Below are 21,019 nucleotides of genomic sequence, written 5' to 3'. Positions count from 1 at the left end.
CAGTGGTCAGGTATTCTGCCCTTTCTCCGCCTCTCTCCCTTTTCACTCCCTCTCTCCGCCTCTCTCCCTTTTCACTCCCCTCTCTCCCTTTTCACTCCCTCTCTCCGCCTCTCTCCCTTTTCACTCCCTCTCTCCGCCTCTCTCCCTTTTCACTCCCTCTCTCCGCCTCTCTCCCTTTTCACTCCCTCTCTCCGCCTCTTTCCCTTTTCACTCCCCTCTCTCCGCCTCTCTCCCTTTTCACTCCCTCTCTCCGCCTCTCTCCCTTTTCACTCCCCTCCGCCTCTATCTCTTTTCACTCCCTCTCTCCGCCTCTCTCCCTTTTCACTCCCTCTCTCCGCCTCTCTCCCTTTTCACTCCCTCTCTCCCTTTTCACTCCCCTCTCTCCGCCTCTCTCCCTTTTCACTCCCTCTCTCCGCCTCTCTCCCTTTTCACTCCCTCTCTCCGCCTCTCTCCCTTTTCACTCCCTCTCTCCGCCTCTCTCCCTTTTCACTCCCTCTCTCCGCCTCTCTCCCTTTTCACTCCCTCTCTCCGCCTCTCTCCCTTTTCACTCCCTCTCTCCGCCTCTCTCCCTTTTCACTCCCTCTCTCCGCCTCTCTCCCTTTTCACTCCCCCTCTCCGCCTCTCTCCCTTTTCACTCCCTCTCTCTCCCTTTTCACTCCCTCTCTCTCCCTTTTCACTCCGCCTCTCTCCCTTTTCACTCCCCTCTCTCCGCCTCTCTCCCTTTTCACTCCCTCTCTCCGCCTCTCTACCTTTTCACTCCCTCTCCCTCCCTAAGAACTTCCCATTTCAATCAATAAGGATTGCAGTTGTGGGTGACTATCTGGGTGGAGCAGACTGGGAGGCTGGTATTCTGACCTGGGCTGGAGCAGACTGGGAGGCTGGTATTCTGACATGGGCTGGAGCACACTGTGCTGGAGCAGACTGAGAGGCTGGTAAGTTGACCTGGGCTGGAGCAGACTGGGAGGCTGGTATTCTGACCTGGGCTGGAGCAGACTGGGAGGCTGGTATTCTGACCTGGGCTGGAGAACACTGTGTTGGAGCAGACTGAGAGGGTGGTTGGCTGACCTGGGCTGGAGCAGACTGAGAGGCTGGTATTCTGACCTGGGCTGGAGCAGACTGGTAGGCTGGTGCAGTGTCATCAGGCTGTGTGGTGGAGGCCATCCTGTTCTCAGGTTCTGCTTGTGTTATGCCAACCACCAGGTCATTATTACCACCAGGTCATTATAACCACCAGGTCATTATAACCACCAGGTCATTATAACCACCAGGTCATTAGAACCACCAGGTCATTAGAACCACCAGGTCAGGGAAGACCCATGGAAGTATCAACAAAAAATATTTGTCCATACTGCTATAACCCATAGAACACCAGTAACCATAGTAACACATTGGATAACATTCACAGCATGGAACAACAGTAACCATAGTAACACATTGGATAACATTCACAACATGGAACAACAGTAACCATAGTAACACATTGGATAACATTCACAACATGGAACAACAGTAACCATAGTAACACATTGGATAACATTCACAACATGGAACAACAGTAACCATAGTAACACATTGGATAACATTCACAACATGGAACAACAGTAACCATAGTAACACATTGGATAACATTCACAACATGGAACAACAGTAACCATAGTAGTATTGTTTCTCCCAGAACATCTAAAGGAAGTTTGTTCTGAAGTGTCTGTCTTATATCTAAGAGATGTAAAAAATTATATCTATATTTTTTACATGTCTTTAAGTCTTTAACCCCCTTTTTGTCACTTGTCTTTCCACATTTTGTTACATTACAGCCTTATTCTACAATGGATTAAATAAATAAAAATCCTCATCAGTCTACACACAATACCCCGTAATGACAAAGAGAAAATAGGTTTGGAGAAAAAATGTCACATTTATTAAAAATAAAAAACAGAAATACCTTATTTACATAAGTATTCAGACCCTTTGCTGTGAGACTTGAAATTGACCTCGGGTGCATACTGTTTCCATTGATCATTGTTGAGATGTTTCTACAACTTGATTGGAGTCCACCTGTGGTAAATTCAATTGATTGACATGATTTGGAAAGGCACGCACCTGTCTGGCTACCACAGCGTTCTGAAGCGATACGCCATCCCATCTGGTTTGGCTTAGTGGGACTATCATTTGTTTTTCAACAGGACAATGACACAACACACCTCCAGGCTGTGTAAGGGTTATTTGACCAAAAAGGAGAGTGATGGAGTGCTGCACCAGATGACCTGGCCTTCACAATCACCCGACCTCAACCCAATTGAGATGGTTTGGGATGAGTTGGACCACAGAGTGATGGAAAAGCAGCTAAAAAGTGCTCAGCATATGTGGGAACTCCTTCAAGACTGTTGGAAAAGCATTCCAGGTGAAGCTGGTTAAGAGAATGCCAAGAGTGTGCAAAGCTGTCATCAAGGCAAAGGGTGGCTACTTTGAAAAATCTAATTGTTTACCACTTTTTTTTTGGTTACTACATGATTCCATAAAAACTACTTCCGGCGCCGACCGAGATGGCCGCCTCGCTTCACGTTCCTTGGAAAATATGCAAAATAAAAATATATATTTTGTTTTTTTATGTGTTATTCCTTACATTGGTACCCCAGGTAATCTTAGGTTTCATTACATATGTGTTATTTCATAGTTTTGATTTCGTCACTATTATTCTACAATGTAGATAAAATTGTAAAACAAATCATTATAACCCTTGAATGAGTAGGTGTGTCCAAACTTTTGACTGGTACTGTATATCTCATGAATGTTTTTACATTCAGTTACATGAAGTCACTTTCTTACCACTTCTTCCATAGTCAAACATGTAAGGAAAGATTTTTTTAAATCAAAAGGGATGCTGTCAAAAATGTATTGAATTCAAATGGATTTACCCAGCCTACAAAGCACTACAGCCACTCTGTGATGACCAGTTCTGCTCTTTTATTGAGGGATCTAGTCTAGATTAAACTTCACAGGAAGACAGTTTTATCATGTGGAGGTTTCATTTAGGTCTGTGTTTAATGACATACTCTGTGTGTCTTTGCAAGGAGAGAAACCAAACTCTCACTCTGACAGCGGGAAGAATCCTTCAGGGGAACCAGACCCAGAGACGCCCAAACCAGCGAGACAACACCACTGCTCCCACTGTGAAAATAGTTTTTGCTGGTTAGGGAACCTAAAAGCTCATGAGAGGACACACACTGGAGAAAAGCCTTTCCAATGTTCCCACTGTGGAATGAGTTTTATTCAGTTATGGGACCTACAAACTCATGAGAGGATACACACAGGAGAAACGCCTTACCAATGTTCCCAGTGTGAAAATAGTTTTACCATGTTAACTAACCTGAAAAGGCATGAGAGAATACACACAGGAGAAAAGCATTTTCTGCTCCCAGTAAAAATAGATTTTCACGAATGGCGTACCTTAAAGCTCATGAGAGGATACAGAGGAGAAAAGCCTTTCCAATGCTCCCAGTCTGTAAAGGGTTTTACCTGGTCAAGTAGCCTGAAGGAGCATAAGAGGATAAACACGGTAAAAGTCCTACCACTGCTCTCTGTGTGGAAGAACATTCAGAGATCCTGAAATCAAATGAGAGAATAGAAAGGCTGTATTCTGACTTATATTTTTGACTGAGAATTTGTGTTTTTGTTTATGCCACATGAAATCATATTGTGTATGATTACACCTGTCTATATAATGTCCCACAGTTGACAATGCATGTCAGAGCAAACACCAAGCAAAGAGGTCGAATAAATTGTCCTTAGAGCTCCGACACAGGATTGTGTCGAGGCACAGATCTGGGGAATGGTACCAAAAAATGTCTGCAACATTGAAAGTCCCCAAGAACACAGTGGCCACCATAATTTTTTAATGGAAGAAGTTTGGAAGACTCTTCCTAGAGCTGGCCACCCGGCCAAACTACGCAATCGGGGGAGAAGGGCCTTTGTCAGGGAGGTGACCAAGAACCCGATGGTTACTCTGACAGAGCTCTAGAGTTCCTCTGTTGAGATGGGAGAACCATCCGGAAGGACAACCATCTCTGCAGCACTCCACCAATCAGGCGTTTGTGGTAGAGTGGCCAGACGGAAGCCACTCGTCAGTAAAAGGCACCTGACAGCCCGCTTGGAGTTTGCCAAAAAGGCACCTAAAGGTCTCTCAGACCATCAGAAACAAGATTCTCTGGTCTGATGAAACCAAGATTGAACTCTTTGGCCTGAATGCCTTTTGGAAACCTCCAAGCTGGCTATCATGTGCCTTTTATTAAGGTATATACATATAATAATAGTCTGTTCAACCTCTCTTTCGTATCGTCCGAGATTCCTAAAGATTGTAAAGCTGCCGTGGTCATCCCCCTCTTCAAAGGGGGAGACACTCTAGACCCAAACCTACAGACCTATATCTATTCTACCCTGCCTTTCTAAGGTCAAGTTAACAGATTATCGACCATTTCGAATCCCACCGTACCTTCTCCGCTATGCAATCTGGTTTCAGAGCTGGTCATGGGTGCACGTCAGCCACTCTCAAGGTACTAAACGATATCAGAACTGCCATCGTTGAAAGACAGTACTGTGCAGCCGTCTTCATCGTCCTGGCCAAGGCTTTTGACTCTGTCAATCACCATATTCTTATCAGCAGACTCAACAGCCGATAAGAACAACCTATCAATCAACAACCGATCGCTGCCCACACCCGCCCGACTAGCATCACTACTCTGCACGGTTCTTTCTTAGAATATGTGGACAACTATAAATACCTAGGTGTCTTGCTAGACTGTAAACTCTCCTTCCAGACTAATATTAAGCATTTCCAATCCAAAATTAAATCTAGAATCGGCTTCCTATTTCGCAACAAAGCCTCCTTCACTCACACTGCCAAACATACCCTCGTAAAACTGACTATCCTACCGATCCTTGACTTCGGCGATTTCATTTTCAAAATAGCCTCCAACAATCTACTCAGTAAACTGGATGCAGTCTATCACAGTGCCATCCGTTTTGTCACCAAAGCCCCATATACCACTGCTCTCGTCGGCTGGACCTCGCTACATATTCGTCGCCAAACCCACTGGCTCCAGGTCATCTATAAGTCTTTGCTAGGCCGCCTTAACTCAGATCACTGGTCACCATAGCAACACCCACCCATAGCATGCGCTCCAGGAAGTATATCTCACTGGTCATCCACAAAACCAACACCTACTTTGGCCACCTTTCCTTCCAGTTCTCTGCTGCCAATGACTGGAACGAAGTGCAAAAATTGCTGAAGTTGGAGACTTCTATCTCCCTCACTAGCTTTAAGCATCAGCTATCTGAGCAGCTTACCGATCGCTGCAGCTGTACACAGCCCATCTGTAAATAGCCCATCCAACTACCTACCTCATCCCCATGTTTTTATTTACTTTTTTTGCTCTTTTGCACACCAGTAATTCTACTTGCACATCATCATCTGCACATCTATCACTCCAGTGTTAATTTGCTAAATTGTAATTACTTTGATACTATGGCCTATTTATTGCCTTACCTCCTTACTCCATTTGCGCACACTGTATATAGATTTTTCTATTGTGTTATTGACTCTACGTTTGTTTATCCCAAGTGTATGTAACTCTGTTGTTTTTTTGTCGCACTGCTTTGCTTTGTCTTGGCCAGGTCGCAGTTGTAAATGAGAACTTGTTCTCGACTGGCCTACCTGGTTAAATAAAGGTAAAATACAAAGAAATCTTAACTTTATTAGCAACACCCAAATGTATACTGTCATTAACGCGGTTCTTCAATAATTACACATAATTCTTAATACTGTAGCAAACATTTATATTAAGCAGGACATTCAAACGAGCCTTACAATTATAATCCAAAGTAGTGTGAAATGTACTCATAATCAACCTGGAAATAGAGGTTACTACCCTGAGTTTTCCCCTATTCACATTCAGAATACACTGTGAAAAACTAAAAGCTTTGCTCACCATTTTTGCTCCAGGCAGATATACTACATCCATAACTAGTGGTTTCCTCATTAGCAGATATACTACATCCATTACTAACGGTTTCCTCATTACCAGATATACTACATCCATAACTAGTGGTTTCCTCATTACCAGATATACTACATCCATAACTAGTGGTTTCCTCGTTAGCAGATATACCACATCCATAACTAGTGGTTTTTAATAAGAAACTTATTTCTAGCCTACAATCATCGATGTTACTACTAAAATATGACTATTCTTGCTCATTTTAAGACAATTGTCAAATAATTTTAACATTCATTACAGACGTCAATTGTTGTACAACATCATGGCTACGCTGTTGGCATCACCTTTTACAGTGGATTTCCACTGTTGTGGGCCTTTAATCATCTGACTTTGTTGTTCACACAGGAGAGATACGGGACTATCGTGGATCCTCTGGGGAGCCTCAACAACCTCATGATGCTGACGAGGCAGAGAAGAGTCTCTCCAGATCAGAACGCCTCAATAAACACCTGCAGAGATCCACAGGGAAGAGAACTCACTGCTGCTCTGACTGTGGGAAGAGATTCACCTCATCAGGCATTAAAATTCATCAAAGGATCCACACAGGAGAGACATCTAATAGCTGTGATCAATGTGGGAAGAGTTTTACTACATCTGTCTCTCTGACAGTACACCAGAGAATACACACAGGAGATAAACCTTATAGCTGTGATCAATGTGGGAAGAGTTTTGTTACATCTAGCAATCTGACTATACACCAGAGAACACACACAGGAGAGAAACCTTATAGTTGTGATCAATGTGGGAAGAGTTTTGTTACATCTAGCAATCTAACTATACACCAGAGAACACACACAGGAGAGAAACCTTATAGCTGTGATCAATGTGGGAGGAGTTTTACTACATCTGGCTCTCTGTCTTTACACCAGAGAACACACACAGGAGAGAAATCTTATAGCTGTGGTCAATGTGGGAAGAGTTTTACTACTTCTGGCTATCTGACTTTACACCAGAGAACACACACAGGAGATGAACTTTATAGCTGTGATCAATGTGGGAAGAGTTTTGTTAAATCTGACCAGCTCACAGTGCACCAGAGAATACACACAGGAGAGAAACCTTATAGCTGTGGTCAATGTGGGAAGAGTTTTACTACATCTGGCTCTCTGACTGTACACCAGAGAACACACACAGGAGAGAAACCTTATAGCTGTGATCAATGTGGGAAGAGTTTTGGTCAATCTGGCCAGCTGACTGCACACCAGAGAACACACACAGGAGAGAAACCTTATAGCTGTGGTCAATGTTGGAAGAGTTTTGGTCAATCTAGCCAGCTGACATTACACCAGAGAACACACACAGGAGAGAAGTCTTATAGCTGTGATCAATGTGGGAAGAGATACTCTGGTAAAAGATCTCTGATCAAACATCAGAAAATACATGAAGGAGTTTTTTCATGATATCAATTAAACAATTAATTAATGTCACAATGTAGAATGTTTTAACATTGTAGTAGGAGTATTTAAATGATGTCACAATGTAGAACCCTAAACGTTTGCCCCCTGTTCTATTGATTCCAACATGATATGGATATTAGCCTCAGGGGGGAAATCCAGGCTCTGAATTGGAAGAGTATTATTTATGTGATTTAACAAAAAGTGACTAACATAAAAGAGCTGTGTTACACATACCATGTTGGTGACCCACTTGAATTAAAATGCAACACTTCAAACTGTTTCTGCATATTGGTTATTGATTTGGACACATTAAAACTGTGTTTTGACATTGCACTAATCCCATTTAGCAAAATATCATTCAAAAGACGTTGAAAATAAGACTATGCAATCATAGTAACATTAACATGTAACATTTAGTTGAAAATAAGACTATGCCCGACGTCCAATATATGTTCGACGTCCGGTTGTAGTTGAAAGTTGAAAAGATGTCTTTTCGGGTCGTTTTTTTTTCAATGACTTGAAAACAACTTAATTTCAACATACTTGCAGCCTAAACACATGGACGCAGTAAATGCTAATTGTCTTTATTCCACTACTGAAGAAGCATGACTCAAATCACCTCATATTTCAAACATTCAGCCTGACAAAAGATACATGTTTTATTATTCCATGCCTCACCATTAAGTTCATTATTGCCAATACATATTAACAAAGGGGTGAATATTTGGTTTTGATAATTCATATTTACAATCATGTAACATTTACTAATCATAGTTATTCATGCAACCAACTTGACATTTTTGGGTACATTTATATTGACATTGTTACCCTGCTTTTATAATATCAGGGTTCATTCTCAGATGTACTCCCAAATGTACTAGAGCATGACATTGGGGACTTTATATGCAACAACATGCCTATTGAGTGAACCCTGAAAAGAGAGAGAAGCTCCACAGTGAGGAGAAGAAGCTAGAAGCTAGTGAGTTTTAGGAAGACGAGAGTTCTAGAAGCTAGTGAGGTTTAGGAAGATGAGAGTTCTAGAAGCTAGTGAGTTTTAGGAAGATGAGAGTTCTAGAAGCTAGTGAGTTTTAGGAAGACGAGAGTTCTAGAAGCTAGTGAGTTTTAGGAAGAGGAGAGTTCTAGAAGCTAGTGAGTTTTAGGAAGACGAGAGTTCTAGAAGCTAGTGAGTTTTAGGGAGACGAGAGTTCTAGAAGCTAGTGAGTTTTAGGAAGACGAGAGTTCTAGAAGCTATTGAGTTTTAGGAAGACGAGAGTTCTAGAAGCTAGTGAGTTTTAGGAAGACGAGAGTTCTAGAAGATAGTGAGTTCTAGGATTCTATAGAAAGAAAAAGGAGAAAAAAATAATATGATCGTATATTATTATTTAGAAACGTGTTTTTAAATGTTTTTAAATGTTGACAGCCAGTAGACACCATGTTTATATTGTAGAAGGTGAAGCATTGTAGATGATTATGTGAAATGGAAGTTGTAGAGATACTCTGAATGATTGGCTATGAAAAGCCAACTGACATTTACTACTGAGGTGCTGACCTGTTACACCCTCGACAACCACTGTGTTTATTAATATTTGACCCTGCTGGTCATCTATGAACATTTGAACATCTTGGCCATGTTCTGTTATTGTCTCCACTCGGCACAGCCAGAAGAGGACTGGCCACCCCTCAGAGCCTGATTCCTATCAAGGTTTCTTCCTAGGTTCTTGTCTTTCTAGGGAGTTTTTCCTAGCAACCGTGCTTCTACACCTGCATTGCTTGCTGTTTGGGGTTTTAGGCTGGGTTTCTGTACAGCACTCTGTGACATCAGCTGATGTAAGAAGGGCTTTATAAATACATTTGATTGATTGTACAACTGAATGCATTCAACTGAAATGTGTCTTGGGAGCACTGATTGGTGTCACCTCGTTAGTCAGTATGTGTTACACCTGTGCTGGCTTGTCCATCTCGTTAGTGGGAAGGTGTTTCACCTGAGCTGGTCCAGGTTCTATTTAAGAGTGTCTGGCCCAGTGCTCCAGTTGTCTGATAGATGTGGAGAGTCGACACCTTTAGTTGCTCCACCTTTTTGGTTTGCTTCCTGTCTTTAAGTTTGTTGTGGGTTTTTCTTTTGTTTTCCTCTTCTTGGCAGATTTAGTGGGTCTCATGGTGAGTGTCTTTTATGTCCCAGTTGTTGTTACTAGTCAACTTCTAGTGGACACCCCCATAGTGTCTTTCAGAACCCCTCCTAAAACCTGTTTAGTTGTAGTTGTCAGTGACTCTGTTAGTTCTGAAAAACAAGCTTATATTTTGGGTTGGGTGGATATAGGATCATATTGTTTATATTTTAATCAATGGCATTTCCTTACAATTTCCATTAGTCTTTCAGTTGTTTTTCTTCTGTTTTTATCCTCTTATGTATGTTGTGTATGTAACCGATGTGAAATGGCTAGCTAGTTAGCGGTGGTGCGCGCTAATAGCGTTTCAATTGGTGATGTCACTCGCTTTGAGACCTTGAAGTAGTGGTTCCCCTTGCTCTGCAAGGGCCGCGGCTTTTGTGGAGCGATGGGTAACGATGCTTCATGGGTGACTGTTGTTGATGAGTGCAGAGGGTCCCTGGTTCGCGCGAGGGGATGGACTACAGTTACACTGTTACATGTACTAAATATATAGTTTAATTTTCATAGTTTTTTCCTGTTGTGTCTTTACTGTCATTAAATTGAAGACTTATAGTTTTTATCAAAGATTCTCTGTAATTAGTTATTACGCGATCAACTAAATTATAACGTAACTAATTAACTAGGAATTTGGGGCAGATTTTCATATCTGATCAATAGTCTTCTGATTAATGATTTATTTATTTTACCTCACGTTACTCATTCCAAACGTCGTAAATTGTTGGTTATCTGCACGAACCCAGTCTTCACTATGAGTCATCGGACTAAAGTTATACTGTTACATGAACTAAAAATTTTCTGTTTATTTTCATAGTTTTTCCTGTGAAACCATTGTGTTGCATCCATGTCTGACATGTGCTGTATAAATAAAGCTTGATTTGATTTGAAAGTATTGCAAAACAAGAACATTTGACAAATGACCATAATATCAAAGAACAAATGTGTGTGTCTGAGGAGAAATTAACTTTCATACAGCTAAAGGGGGTGAGAAATTACACCAATATCAGTGAACAATTTATTTACAATGTAAATAAACATGGATGATGGAACGTATTACCTTTAGCTGACGTGATGAACATAAATATTTACCATCTAAACCATGTGTGACCTCTCACCTCTCTGGCTGTAGAAGTGTTCTTCCTAACCAGTCCCTCAACAGCTCTCTGACTGAGCTCCACCCTCACTGGGTCTTCAGAGGAGAGGAAGGCTGAGGAGGGATGGAAGGATGAATGGATCAGTCAATCAATAAAGTGTAGAGCTGCTGTCTATGCTGTCTGACAAAATCACTACTTTAGTAGTTCATTGAAGGAAATCAGGCTTTATGACTGCTGAATACCAACTATCTATCACTTAGATAATGTATTTTCAATTTCAGGTAGAAATACATCCTTGGGACGTCCCTAGCCCATTGAAGTTTACATTTAAAATGGTTAAGGTAGGGGTTAGGGTTAGGGTTTAGGGTAGGGATGTCCCAAGGATCCCTGATTGCATTGACCATCGTGCATTCTTCTGTCTCTTTTACAGAGCAGGTGTAAAAGAAACACAGACAAGCCAAGTAGGCACGCAGTGGATTATGGTCACTGTAGTTAAATACGTTTTATGCGCTAAACTATGTATATTATTGGCCTGTTGGAAACTACAACTCCCTACTACATCACACAGTTCAGGCTGGATCTGATTTATCTCTAGAGAAACTACAACTCCCTACTACATTACACAGTTCAGGCTGGATCTGATTGATCTCTAGAGAAACTACAACTCCCTACTACATCACACAGTTCAGGCTGGATCTGATTTATCTCTAGAGAAACTACAACTCCCTACTACATCACACAGTTCAGGCTGGATCTGATTTATCTCTAGAGAAACTACAACTCCCTACTACATCACACAGTTCAGGCTGGATCTGATTTATCTCCAGACTAGCTCTAGACACACCCTCTTGGCAGACAGGCCAAAGGCGCTTGGCCCAATTCAGGGAACCATTGATCTACTTCAGAGGAACTGTGTCTAGAGTGATTTCCTGTTGTTTTGACACCTCACTAGAAGACTAGAATAACTAGAAGCTGACTGCCCAGTTCAACATCAGTTCACTGTCTCACCTCATACTGTATTGGAGCAGCAGCAGCTGACTGCCCGGTTCAACGTCAGTTCACCGTCTCACCTCATACTGTATTGGAGCAGCTGACTGCCTAGTTCAACGACAGTTCACCGTCTCACCTCATACTGTATTGGAGCAGCAGCAGCTGACTGCCCAGTTCAACGTCAGTTCACCGTCTCACCTCATACTGTATTGGAGCAGCAGCAGCTGACTGCCCAGTTCAACGTCAGTTCACCGTCTCACCTCATACTGTATTGGAGCAGCAGCAGCTGACTGCCCGGTTCAACGTCAGTTCAGCGTCTCACCTCAAAATGTATTGGAGCAGCAGCAGCTGACTGCCCAGTTCAACATCAGTTCACCGTCTCACCTCATACTGTATTGGAGCAGCAGCAGCTGACTGCCCAGTTCAACATCAGTTCACCGTCTCACCTCATACTGTATTGGAGCAGCAGCAGCTGACTGCCCAGTTCAACATCAGTTCACCGTCTCACCTCATACTGTATTGGAGCAGCAGCAGCTGACTTGATCGTTGATGCTAATCATCATGTACTAGGACTGGAGACCACAGCAGCGATTCTGTTCTACCTCTTCAATGAGGCAGGGGTGAGGACATCATCCTGCTATTTTGACAGTCCCTGAAGGACAATACAGAAGAGGTATTTTCTCTTATTCCTTCCCTTTCTCTAATGTATTTTGTAATAAAATGATCAAGTGTAGTAAGATCATTGCTTTACTTTCCTAGGACTGGAGACCACAGCAGTGATTCTGCTCTTGCCCTACCTCTTCAATGAGGACCCGAGTGGCCTTTATGTCCGTGACAAGGTATGCCTATGCACCAATCACCCGTTTCTTCATGAACAAGAAATAAGCACTATACAAAGTAAATGGATTATTTATTATGGTCTGACATGTCTGCAGAAATGTTGCAATTTTGTAATGTGTTTTTTTTGTGTAAATTGTTTTGTAAATATTAGTTCACATTTGTGGTGCCACTAAATAAACAATTAATTACTTAAATCAATATTGTTATTATTATTCCCCCCCCCAAAAAATAGAATGGAGGACAGAAAAAAAATAGTTATTAAAATATGTTTTTGTAATGCAGGGAGGGTGGACAGGGAGTTCAAAAATGAACCCCAAAAGATTCTTTGAGGAACCATTATAAGGGGTTCTTCAAATAGCTTATAGGGGTTTCCCACAAAAGGTTCTTCAAATAACTTATAGGGGTTCCCCCACAGCTTCAATTTGAAGAACCCCTACTTTTTAGAGTGTATATTGATAAAAGTCACCTTGTCCGAGAGACATTTACATAGTTATACACTGCCCAATTTGGGATGACTATTTTAGGGCAAAATAGCGACCACAACAGACAGACCTGATATGGCCCATAATTCGACGTCCTTGGACGTCACGTGCTGACTGGGTATGACCAAAGTTATTCTATTTAGCTGCACTTTGTAGTACATTTTTACACTATAATAAATGTTTCTGATGCCACACCGCCTGTTTTCAAAGAGAGTCGTTGGTTTTTAGATGCAGTCGCTTTTTAGCTTTTTGTCTGAAAGTATTTTCTCAACTGCGATACCAACTCCAGTCAGCAGATGGCGATGTGCGTCTTTCAGGTGATTCTGCCACTGTGACGTATAATCTTACACAATCACAACTCTCATATTGCAGTCACACAATGCTCTTCCCAAACATAGCTAATCAATTAGTTGTTTTTCAACAATATTTTAACCTACAGGAATATTTTCCTCATTTCTGTCTCATGGTTAGTTCCTAGGATAATTTAACTGTAACTAACTTTTTAAATGTAACTAATACATTTACATTTTTCAATACTTCTAAAATGGGGTCCAGGTTTAAAATAATTACAGGTGCACCTTACTATCTTATACTATATCATACATGGTCTTAGTAAACACAGATTCTAGTTTTCATCCAGTTCACACAGATAGCTGACTGGGCCCTGTTTACACCTCCACACAGGAATACACACTCAGAGCCTCCTGACTGGGCCCTGTTTACACCTCCACACAGGAATACACACTCAGAGCCTCCTGACTGGGCCCTGTTTACACCTCCACACAGGAATACACACTCAGAGCCTCCTGACTGGGCCCTGTTTACACCTCCACACAGGAATACACACTCAGAGCCTCTTGACTGGGCCATGTTTACACCTCCACACAGGAATACACACTCAGAGCCTCCTGACGGGGCCCTGTTTACACCTCCACACAGGAAGACACACTCAGAGCCTCCTGATTGGGCCCTGTTTACACACAGGAATACACACTCAGAGCCTCCTGACTGGGCCCTGTTTACACCTCCACACAGGAAGACACACTCAGAGCCTCCTGACTGGGCCCTGTTTACACACAGGAATACACACTCAGAGCCTCCTGACTGGGCCCTGTTTACACACAGGAATACACACTCAGAGCCTCCTGACTGGGCCCTGTTTACACACAGGAATACACACTCAGAGCCTCCTGACTGGGCCCTGTTTACACCTCCACACAGGAATACACACTCAGAGCCTCCTGACTGGGCCCTGTTTACACCTCCACACAGGAATACACACTCAGAGCCTCCTGACTGGGCCCTGTTTACACCTCCACACAGGAATACACACTCAGAGCCTCCTGACTGGGCCCTGTTTACACCTCCACACAGGAATACACACTCAGAGCCTCCTGACTGGGCCCTGTTTACACCTCCACACAGGAATACACACTCAGAGCCTCCTGACTGGGCCCTGTTTACACCTCCACACAGGAATACACACTCAGAGCCTCCTGACTGGGCCCTGTTTACACCTCCACACAGGAATACACACTCAGAGCCTCCTGACTGGGCCCTGTTTATACCTCCACACAGGAATACACACTCAGAGCCTCCTGACTGGGCCCTGTTTACACCTCCACACAGGAATACACACTCAGAGCCTCCTGACTGGGCCCTGTTTACACCTCCACACAGGAATACACACTCAGAGCCTCCTGACTGGGCCCTGTTTACACCTCCACACAGGAATACACACTCAGAGCCTCCTGACTGGGCCCTGTTTATACCTCCACACAGGAATACACACTCAGAGCCTCCTGACTGGGCCCTGTTTACACCTCCACACAGGAATACACACTCAGAGCCTACTGACTGGGCCCTGTTTACACCTCCACACAGGAATACACACTCAGAGCCTCCTGACTGGGCCCTGTTTACACCTCCACACAGGAATACACACTCAGAGCCTCCTGACTGGGCCCTGTTTACACCTCCACACAGGAATACACACTCAGAGCCTCCTGACTGGGCCCTGTTTACACCTCCACACAGGAATACACACTCAGAGCCTCCTGACTGGGCCCTGTTTACACCTCCACACTGGAATACACTCAGAGCCTCCTGACTGGGCCCTGTTTACACCTCCAAGGTGCCTCCCTCACACAGGAATACACTCAGAGCCTCCTGACTGGGCCCTGTTTACACCTCCAAGGTGCCCCCCCTCACACTGGAATACACTCAGAGCCTCCTGACTGGGCCCTGTTTACACCTCCAAGGTGCCCCCCCTCACACTGGAATACACACTACGAGCCTCCTGACTGGGCCCTGTTTACACCTCCAAGGTGCCCCCCTCACACTGGAATACACTCAGAGCCTCCTGACTGGGCCCTGTTTACACCTCCAAGGTGCCCCCCCTCACACTGGAACACTCAGAGCCTCCTGACTGGGCCCTGTTTACACCTCCAAGGTGCCCCCCCTCACACTGGAACACTCAGAGCGTCCTGACTGGGCCCTGTTTACACCTCCAAGGTGCCCCCCTCACACTGGAACACTCAGAGCCTCCTGACTGGGCCCTGTTTACACCTCCAAGGTGCCCCCCTCACACTGGAACACTCAGAGCCTCCTGACTGGGCCCTGTTTACACCTCCAAGGTGCCCCCCTCACACTGGAATACACACTCAGAGCGTCCTGACTGGGCCCTGTTTACACCTCCAAGGTGCCCCCCTCACACTGGAACACTCAGAGCCTCCTGACTGGGCCCTGTTTACAACTCCAAGGTGACCCCCTCACACTGGAACACACACTCAGAGCCTCCTGACTGGGCCCTGTTTACACCTCCAAGGTGCCCCCCTCACACTGGAATACACTCAGAGCCTCCTGACTGGGCCCTGTTTACACCTCCAAGGTGCCCCCCCTCACACTGGAACACTCAGAGCCTCCTGACTGGGCCCTGTTTACACCTCCAAGGTGCCCCCCCTCACACTGGAACACTCAGAGCGTCCTGACTGGGCCCTGTTTACACCTCCAAGGTGCCCCCCTCACACTGGAACACTCAGAGCCTCCTGACTGGGCCCTGTTTACACCTCCAAGGTGCCCCCCTCACACTGGAACACTCAGAGCCTCCTGACTGGGCCCTGTTTACACCTCCAAGGTGCCCCCCTCACACTGGAATACACACTCAGAGCGTCCTGACTGGGCCCTGTTTACACCTCCAAGGTGCCCCCCTCACACTGGAACACTCAGAGCCTCCTGACTGGGCCCTGTTTACAACTCCAAGGTGACCCCCTCACACTGGAACACACACTCAGAGCCTCCTGACTGGGCCCTGTTTACACCTCCAAGGTGCCCCCCTCACACAGGAACACTCAGAGCCTCCTGACTGGGCCCTGTTTACAACTCCAAGGTGACCCCCTCACACTGGAATACACACTCAGAGCCTCCTGACTGGGCCCTGTTTACACCTCCACACAGGAATACACTCTCAGAGCCTACTGACTGGGCCCTGTATACACCTCCACACAGGAATACACACTCAGAGCCTACGAGGCTTAACTCCACTTTGCGAGTTTCCTCTTAATGAAAAAAAAACACTTTCGAGATGTGGTGTCCACTCGGCTCGCTGCCTCTCAGATCAAAGGTGGGTCCATCTGCTCCGTTCCCAAAGTGCGGTCTCTGAGATCCCAAATTTGAGGGATCGCTCGTGCACGATTTACCCAGGTCGTCAGGAGCGGTCACCAAGTGAAGACTCACACCCCCATCGCCAAATGTGGTTAATTTCTTTAATATCAAATGAGGAGACAAACTTATCACACAAGTCAGAATTATTCTTAAACTAAACCTTTATTCACTTTATAATAAGGGAGCAGGTCAATACAATACACACATATAAAGTTAATCAATTGAGTGCTCTACGATAATGATGGCTGGTTGACGAATCACCCCCAGATGATTCATTGAGAGCCACGAGACAAAAGTACAAAGGTATTTTGTATTTTATTTCTCTTTTTTCTACCATGTTATTGACTTGTCTATTGTTTACTCCATGTGTAACTCTGTGTTGTTGTCTGTGTCACACTGCTTTGCTTTATCTTGGCCAGGTCGCAGTTGCAAATGAGAACTTGTTCTCAACTAGCCTACCTGGTTAAATAAAGGTGAAATTAAAAAAAATAAAAAAAATAGCCAAGATACAACCCTTTCAACCTACATGATGAACAACAGATGTATAGAATGGGTCACAAGGTTAAGATTTGTATGAAAGATACTTATAATTCACAGCAGACAGTATCTGCTGTAAAAACATTAGAGACCGGGGTCTGGCCCTGGAGTCATCTCTCCCTGGTACCATATAGAACAGAAACATTAACTCATGCTCTGGAATGTGGTCTCTTTAGGTTTTATCACCCAAAAGACATTGTAAATCTCCTGTCAGTGTTTTCTCCCAGAGGTCCATCCTCAGTAGAACACAGACACAATAGTTCTAAGAACCCTCTATTCTGTTGCATAAAACAACCATTTGATGCAATAAAAGTATTATAACATATTGTTGCAGTTTTGCTCTCAGTGTCACTGAAAGTTGACTAGTAACAACAACTGGGACCTAAAAGACACCCATTATGAGACCCACTAAATCTGCCCAAGAATAGGGAAACAAAAGAAAAACCCACAATAAACTTAAAGACAGGAAGCAAACCAAAAAGGTGGAGCAACTAAAGGTGTTGACTCTCCACATCTATCAAGACAACTGGAGCACTGGGCCAGACACTCTTAAATAGAACCTGGACTAGCTCAGGTGAAACACCTTCCCACTAACGAGATAGACAAGCCAGCACAGGTGTAACACATACTGACTAATGAGGTGACACCAATCGGTGCGCCCTATATGCTAACGAGCTAGACGTGCTAACGTCCTACCTCAAAACATAAATGGAAAAACCAAAGACTGTAACACATTAAGAGAATGCGCACCACCAACAGAAAACAACTTCCATTTCACATTATAATCAACTACAATGCTTCACCTTCTACACCTTCACCTATAACAACATATCTACTGGATGTCAACAATTAAAAACAAGAAAAAAAACATGTATTTTTTCCTTACCTAAAACTCACTAGCTTCTAGGAACTCTCGTCCCCTTGGAACGAGCCCAAACAAAACTAATCTCTAATACGGAAAGTCAAAATAATTTATGATCCATGGAACGCACTGGCTAAACACAAAACACAAATCTTTTTTGACTGCCCAACCTTGAGACAATCAGAAACCAAGTTGTCCTCACCATGGACACAAGCACCAAAAACCCTGTTGTTTTGACAAGTAGCAATAAATCACTGATATCGATTAGGGGGGAGATCAGGTTGTACTTGCTGTTGAAACTAACATCTAAAAAAACACATGGAAATGGGAGATATATTTTACCTCACTGGTTAGAGGACAACCTGCAGAAGACAGTCAGCTACATTTGGGAGTGATGCATTTAAATTTAGGGGACGCTAAACAAAGGAACACAACACTTAATTGTCATCACTCATCGATATCATGTTAAAATCAATTGTGCCAAGAGGAGGGAGATGAGGTTGCACGTCCTGTTAAAACTAACAGCTCAAAAACCACACGGAATCTGGGAATAATGTGAACATCCCTTGTTAGAGGACAACTTATAGAAAACAGATCGCTACATTTTGAAGTGTTGCATTTTGATTAAAGTGGGCCACCAACATGGTAAGTGTAACACAGCTCTTTTTGTTAAATCACATAAATAGTACTTTCAATTCAGAGCCTGGACTTTTCCCAAGGCTAATATCCATATCACGCTGAAATCAATTGAATTCGGGTTCTACATTGTGAAACTCCTTAAAATACTCATACTACAATGTTAAAACATTCTACATTGTGACATCATTAAAATACTCCTACAACAATGTTAAAACATTGTGACATTAATTCATTGACATCATGAAACAACTCCTTCATGTATGTATTTTCTGATGTTTGATCAGAGATCTTTTATCAGAGTATCTCATGTCACATTGACCACAGCTATAGGATTTCTCTCCTGTGTGTGTTCTCTGGTGTGATACCAGATGGCCAGATCGACCAAAACTCTTCCCACATTGATCACAGCCATAAGGTTTCTCTCCTGTGTGTATTCTCTGGTGTGATGTCAGCTGGCCAGATCGACCAAAACTCTTCCCACATTGACCACAGCTATAAGGTTTCTCTCCTGTGTGTATTCTCTGGTGTTGAGTCAAAGTTCTAGATGCACGAAAACTCTTCCCACATTGACCACAGCTATAAGGTTTCTCTCCTGTATGTGTTCTCTGGTGCACTGTCAGATCTCTAGATGCACGAAAACTCTTCCCACATTGATCACAGCTATAACGTTTCTTTCCTGTGTGTGTTCTCTGGTGTAGAGTCAGATTGCTAGATGTAGTAAAACTCTTCCCACATTGAACACAGCTATAAGATTTCTCTCCTGTGTGTGTTCTCTGGTGTAATGTCAGCTGGCCAGATGTAGTAAAACTCTTCCCACATTGAACACAGCTATAAAGGTTCTCTCCTGTGTGTGTTCTGTGATGAATTTTAATGCCTGATGAGGTGAATCTCTTCCCACAGTCAGAGCAGCAGTGAGTTCTCTTCCCTGTGGATCTTTGCAGGTGTTTATTGAGGTGTTCTGATCTGGAGAGACTCTTCTCTGCCTCTTCAGCATCATGAGGTTTTTGAGGCTCCCCAGAGGATCCACGATAGTCCCGTTTCTCTCCTGTGTGAACAACAAAGTCAGACAGATGATTAAAGGCCCACAACAGTGGAAATCCACTGTAAAAGGTGATGCCAACAGCGTAGCCATGATGTTGTACAACAATTGATGCCTGTAATAAATGTTAAAATTATTTGACAATTGTCTTAAAATGAGCAACAATAATCATATTTTGTCTTGTTTTCACATTAGTAGTAACATCGATGATTGTAGGCTAGAAATAAGTTATTCATGTTGTTGAAACTCTAAGCAGTGTGCCAGACGACTTTTGGTCTCCAATATAGGCCCCTTTCTGTGTTTAATTAAATTGCGAAACGAGGGAAAAGCACATACAATTTGATTGTAGAAACTCCTCCCTGCTAATGAGGAAACCACTAGTTATGGATGTAGTATATCTGCTAATGAGGAAACCACTAGTTATGGATGTAGTATATCTGCTAATGAGGAAACCACTAGTTATGGACGTAGTATATTTGCCAGGAGCAAAAATGGTGAGCAAAGATTTTTGTTTTTCACAAACTATTCTGAATGTGAATGGGGGAAAACTCAGGGGAGTAAACTCCATTTCCAGGTTGCTTATGAGTGCATTTCACACTACTTTGGATTATAATTGTAATGCTCGTTTGAATGTCCTGCTTAATATAATGTTTGTGTCATCATCGCAAATCAACCGCTTTGTATTTAAAAAACACTTCAACCAGTAAAATGCTCTTTGGCTTTTCCATCAGCCTGACAATGAGGGTTTGTACACTGTTTGCCAAATTGGCCCATAACTTCACCTAACAACAAATATACCTGTAATGAACGAAGAAGCACTTTGGTTGTTATTGCATAACATACATAGTGTACTCTAGGACCCATAACAACAACATAGACCTACTGTAGGATCCATAACTTCACCTAACAACAACATAGACCTACTGTAGGACCCATAACTTCACCTAACAACAACATAGACCTACTGTAGGACCCAAAACTTCACCTAACAACAACGTAGACCTACAGTAGGACCCATAACAACAACATAGACCTACTGTAGGACCCATAACTTCACCTAACAACATAGACCTACTGTAGGACCCATAACTTCACCTAACAATAGCATAGACCTACTGAAGGACCCATAACTTCACCTAACATAGACCCACTGTAGGACCCATAACTTCACCTAACAATAACATAGACCTACTGTAGGACCCATAACTTCACCTAACATAGACCTACTGTTGGACCCATAACATTCCCTAACAATAAC

At 43.3% G+C, this 21,019-nt stretch overlaps 2 protein-coding genes across 2 annotated transcripts in view; one reads left to right on the top strand and one right to left on the bottom strand.

Moving 5' to 3' along the window:
- Positions 1–6,394: 6,394 nt before the first annotated feature.
- On the top strand, positions 6,395–7,786 carry LOC129839944 (zinc finger protein 239-like; the record flags this gene model as incomplete). Its single annotated transcript, XM_055907671.1, has 1 exon — positions 6,395–7,786. A coding segment is annotated over one exon (1,059 nt), but the record flags the coding sequence as incomplete, so codon positions are not given.
- A 9,041-nt stretch (positions 7,787–16,827) lies between these two features.
- LOC129839206 (zinc finger protein 189-like) overlaps positions 16,828–21,019 on the bottom strand; it is a 43,443-nt gene continuing 39,251 nt past the window's right edge. Inside the window, 2 exon segments of the mRNA XM_055906514.1 lie at positions 16,828–19,092; positions 19,094–19,767. Of these exon segments, the coding sequence (XP_055762489.1) occupies positions 19,027–19,092; positions 19,094–19,767 (740 nt within the window). The 3' untranslated portion in view covers positions 16,828–19,026.

The sequence above is a fragment of the Salvelinus fontinalis genome, chromosome 40 (genome assembly GCF_029448725.1).
Source record: "Salvelinus fontinalis isolate EN_2023a chromosome 40, ASM2944872v1, whole genome shotgun sequence".
NCBI classification, from domain to species: Eukaryota; Metazoa; Chordata; class Actinopteri; order Salmoniformes; family Salmonidae; genus Salvelinus; species Salvelinus fontinalis.
Note: the sequence above shows the minus strand (reverse complement) of the source record. Positions and strands in the feature narration are given on the sequence as shown.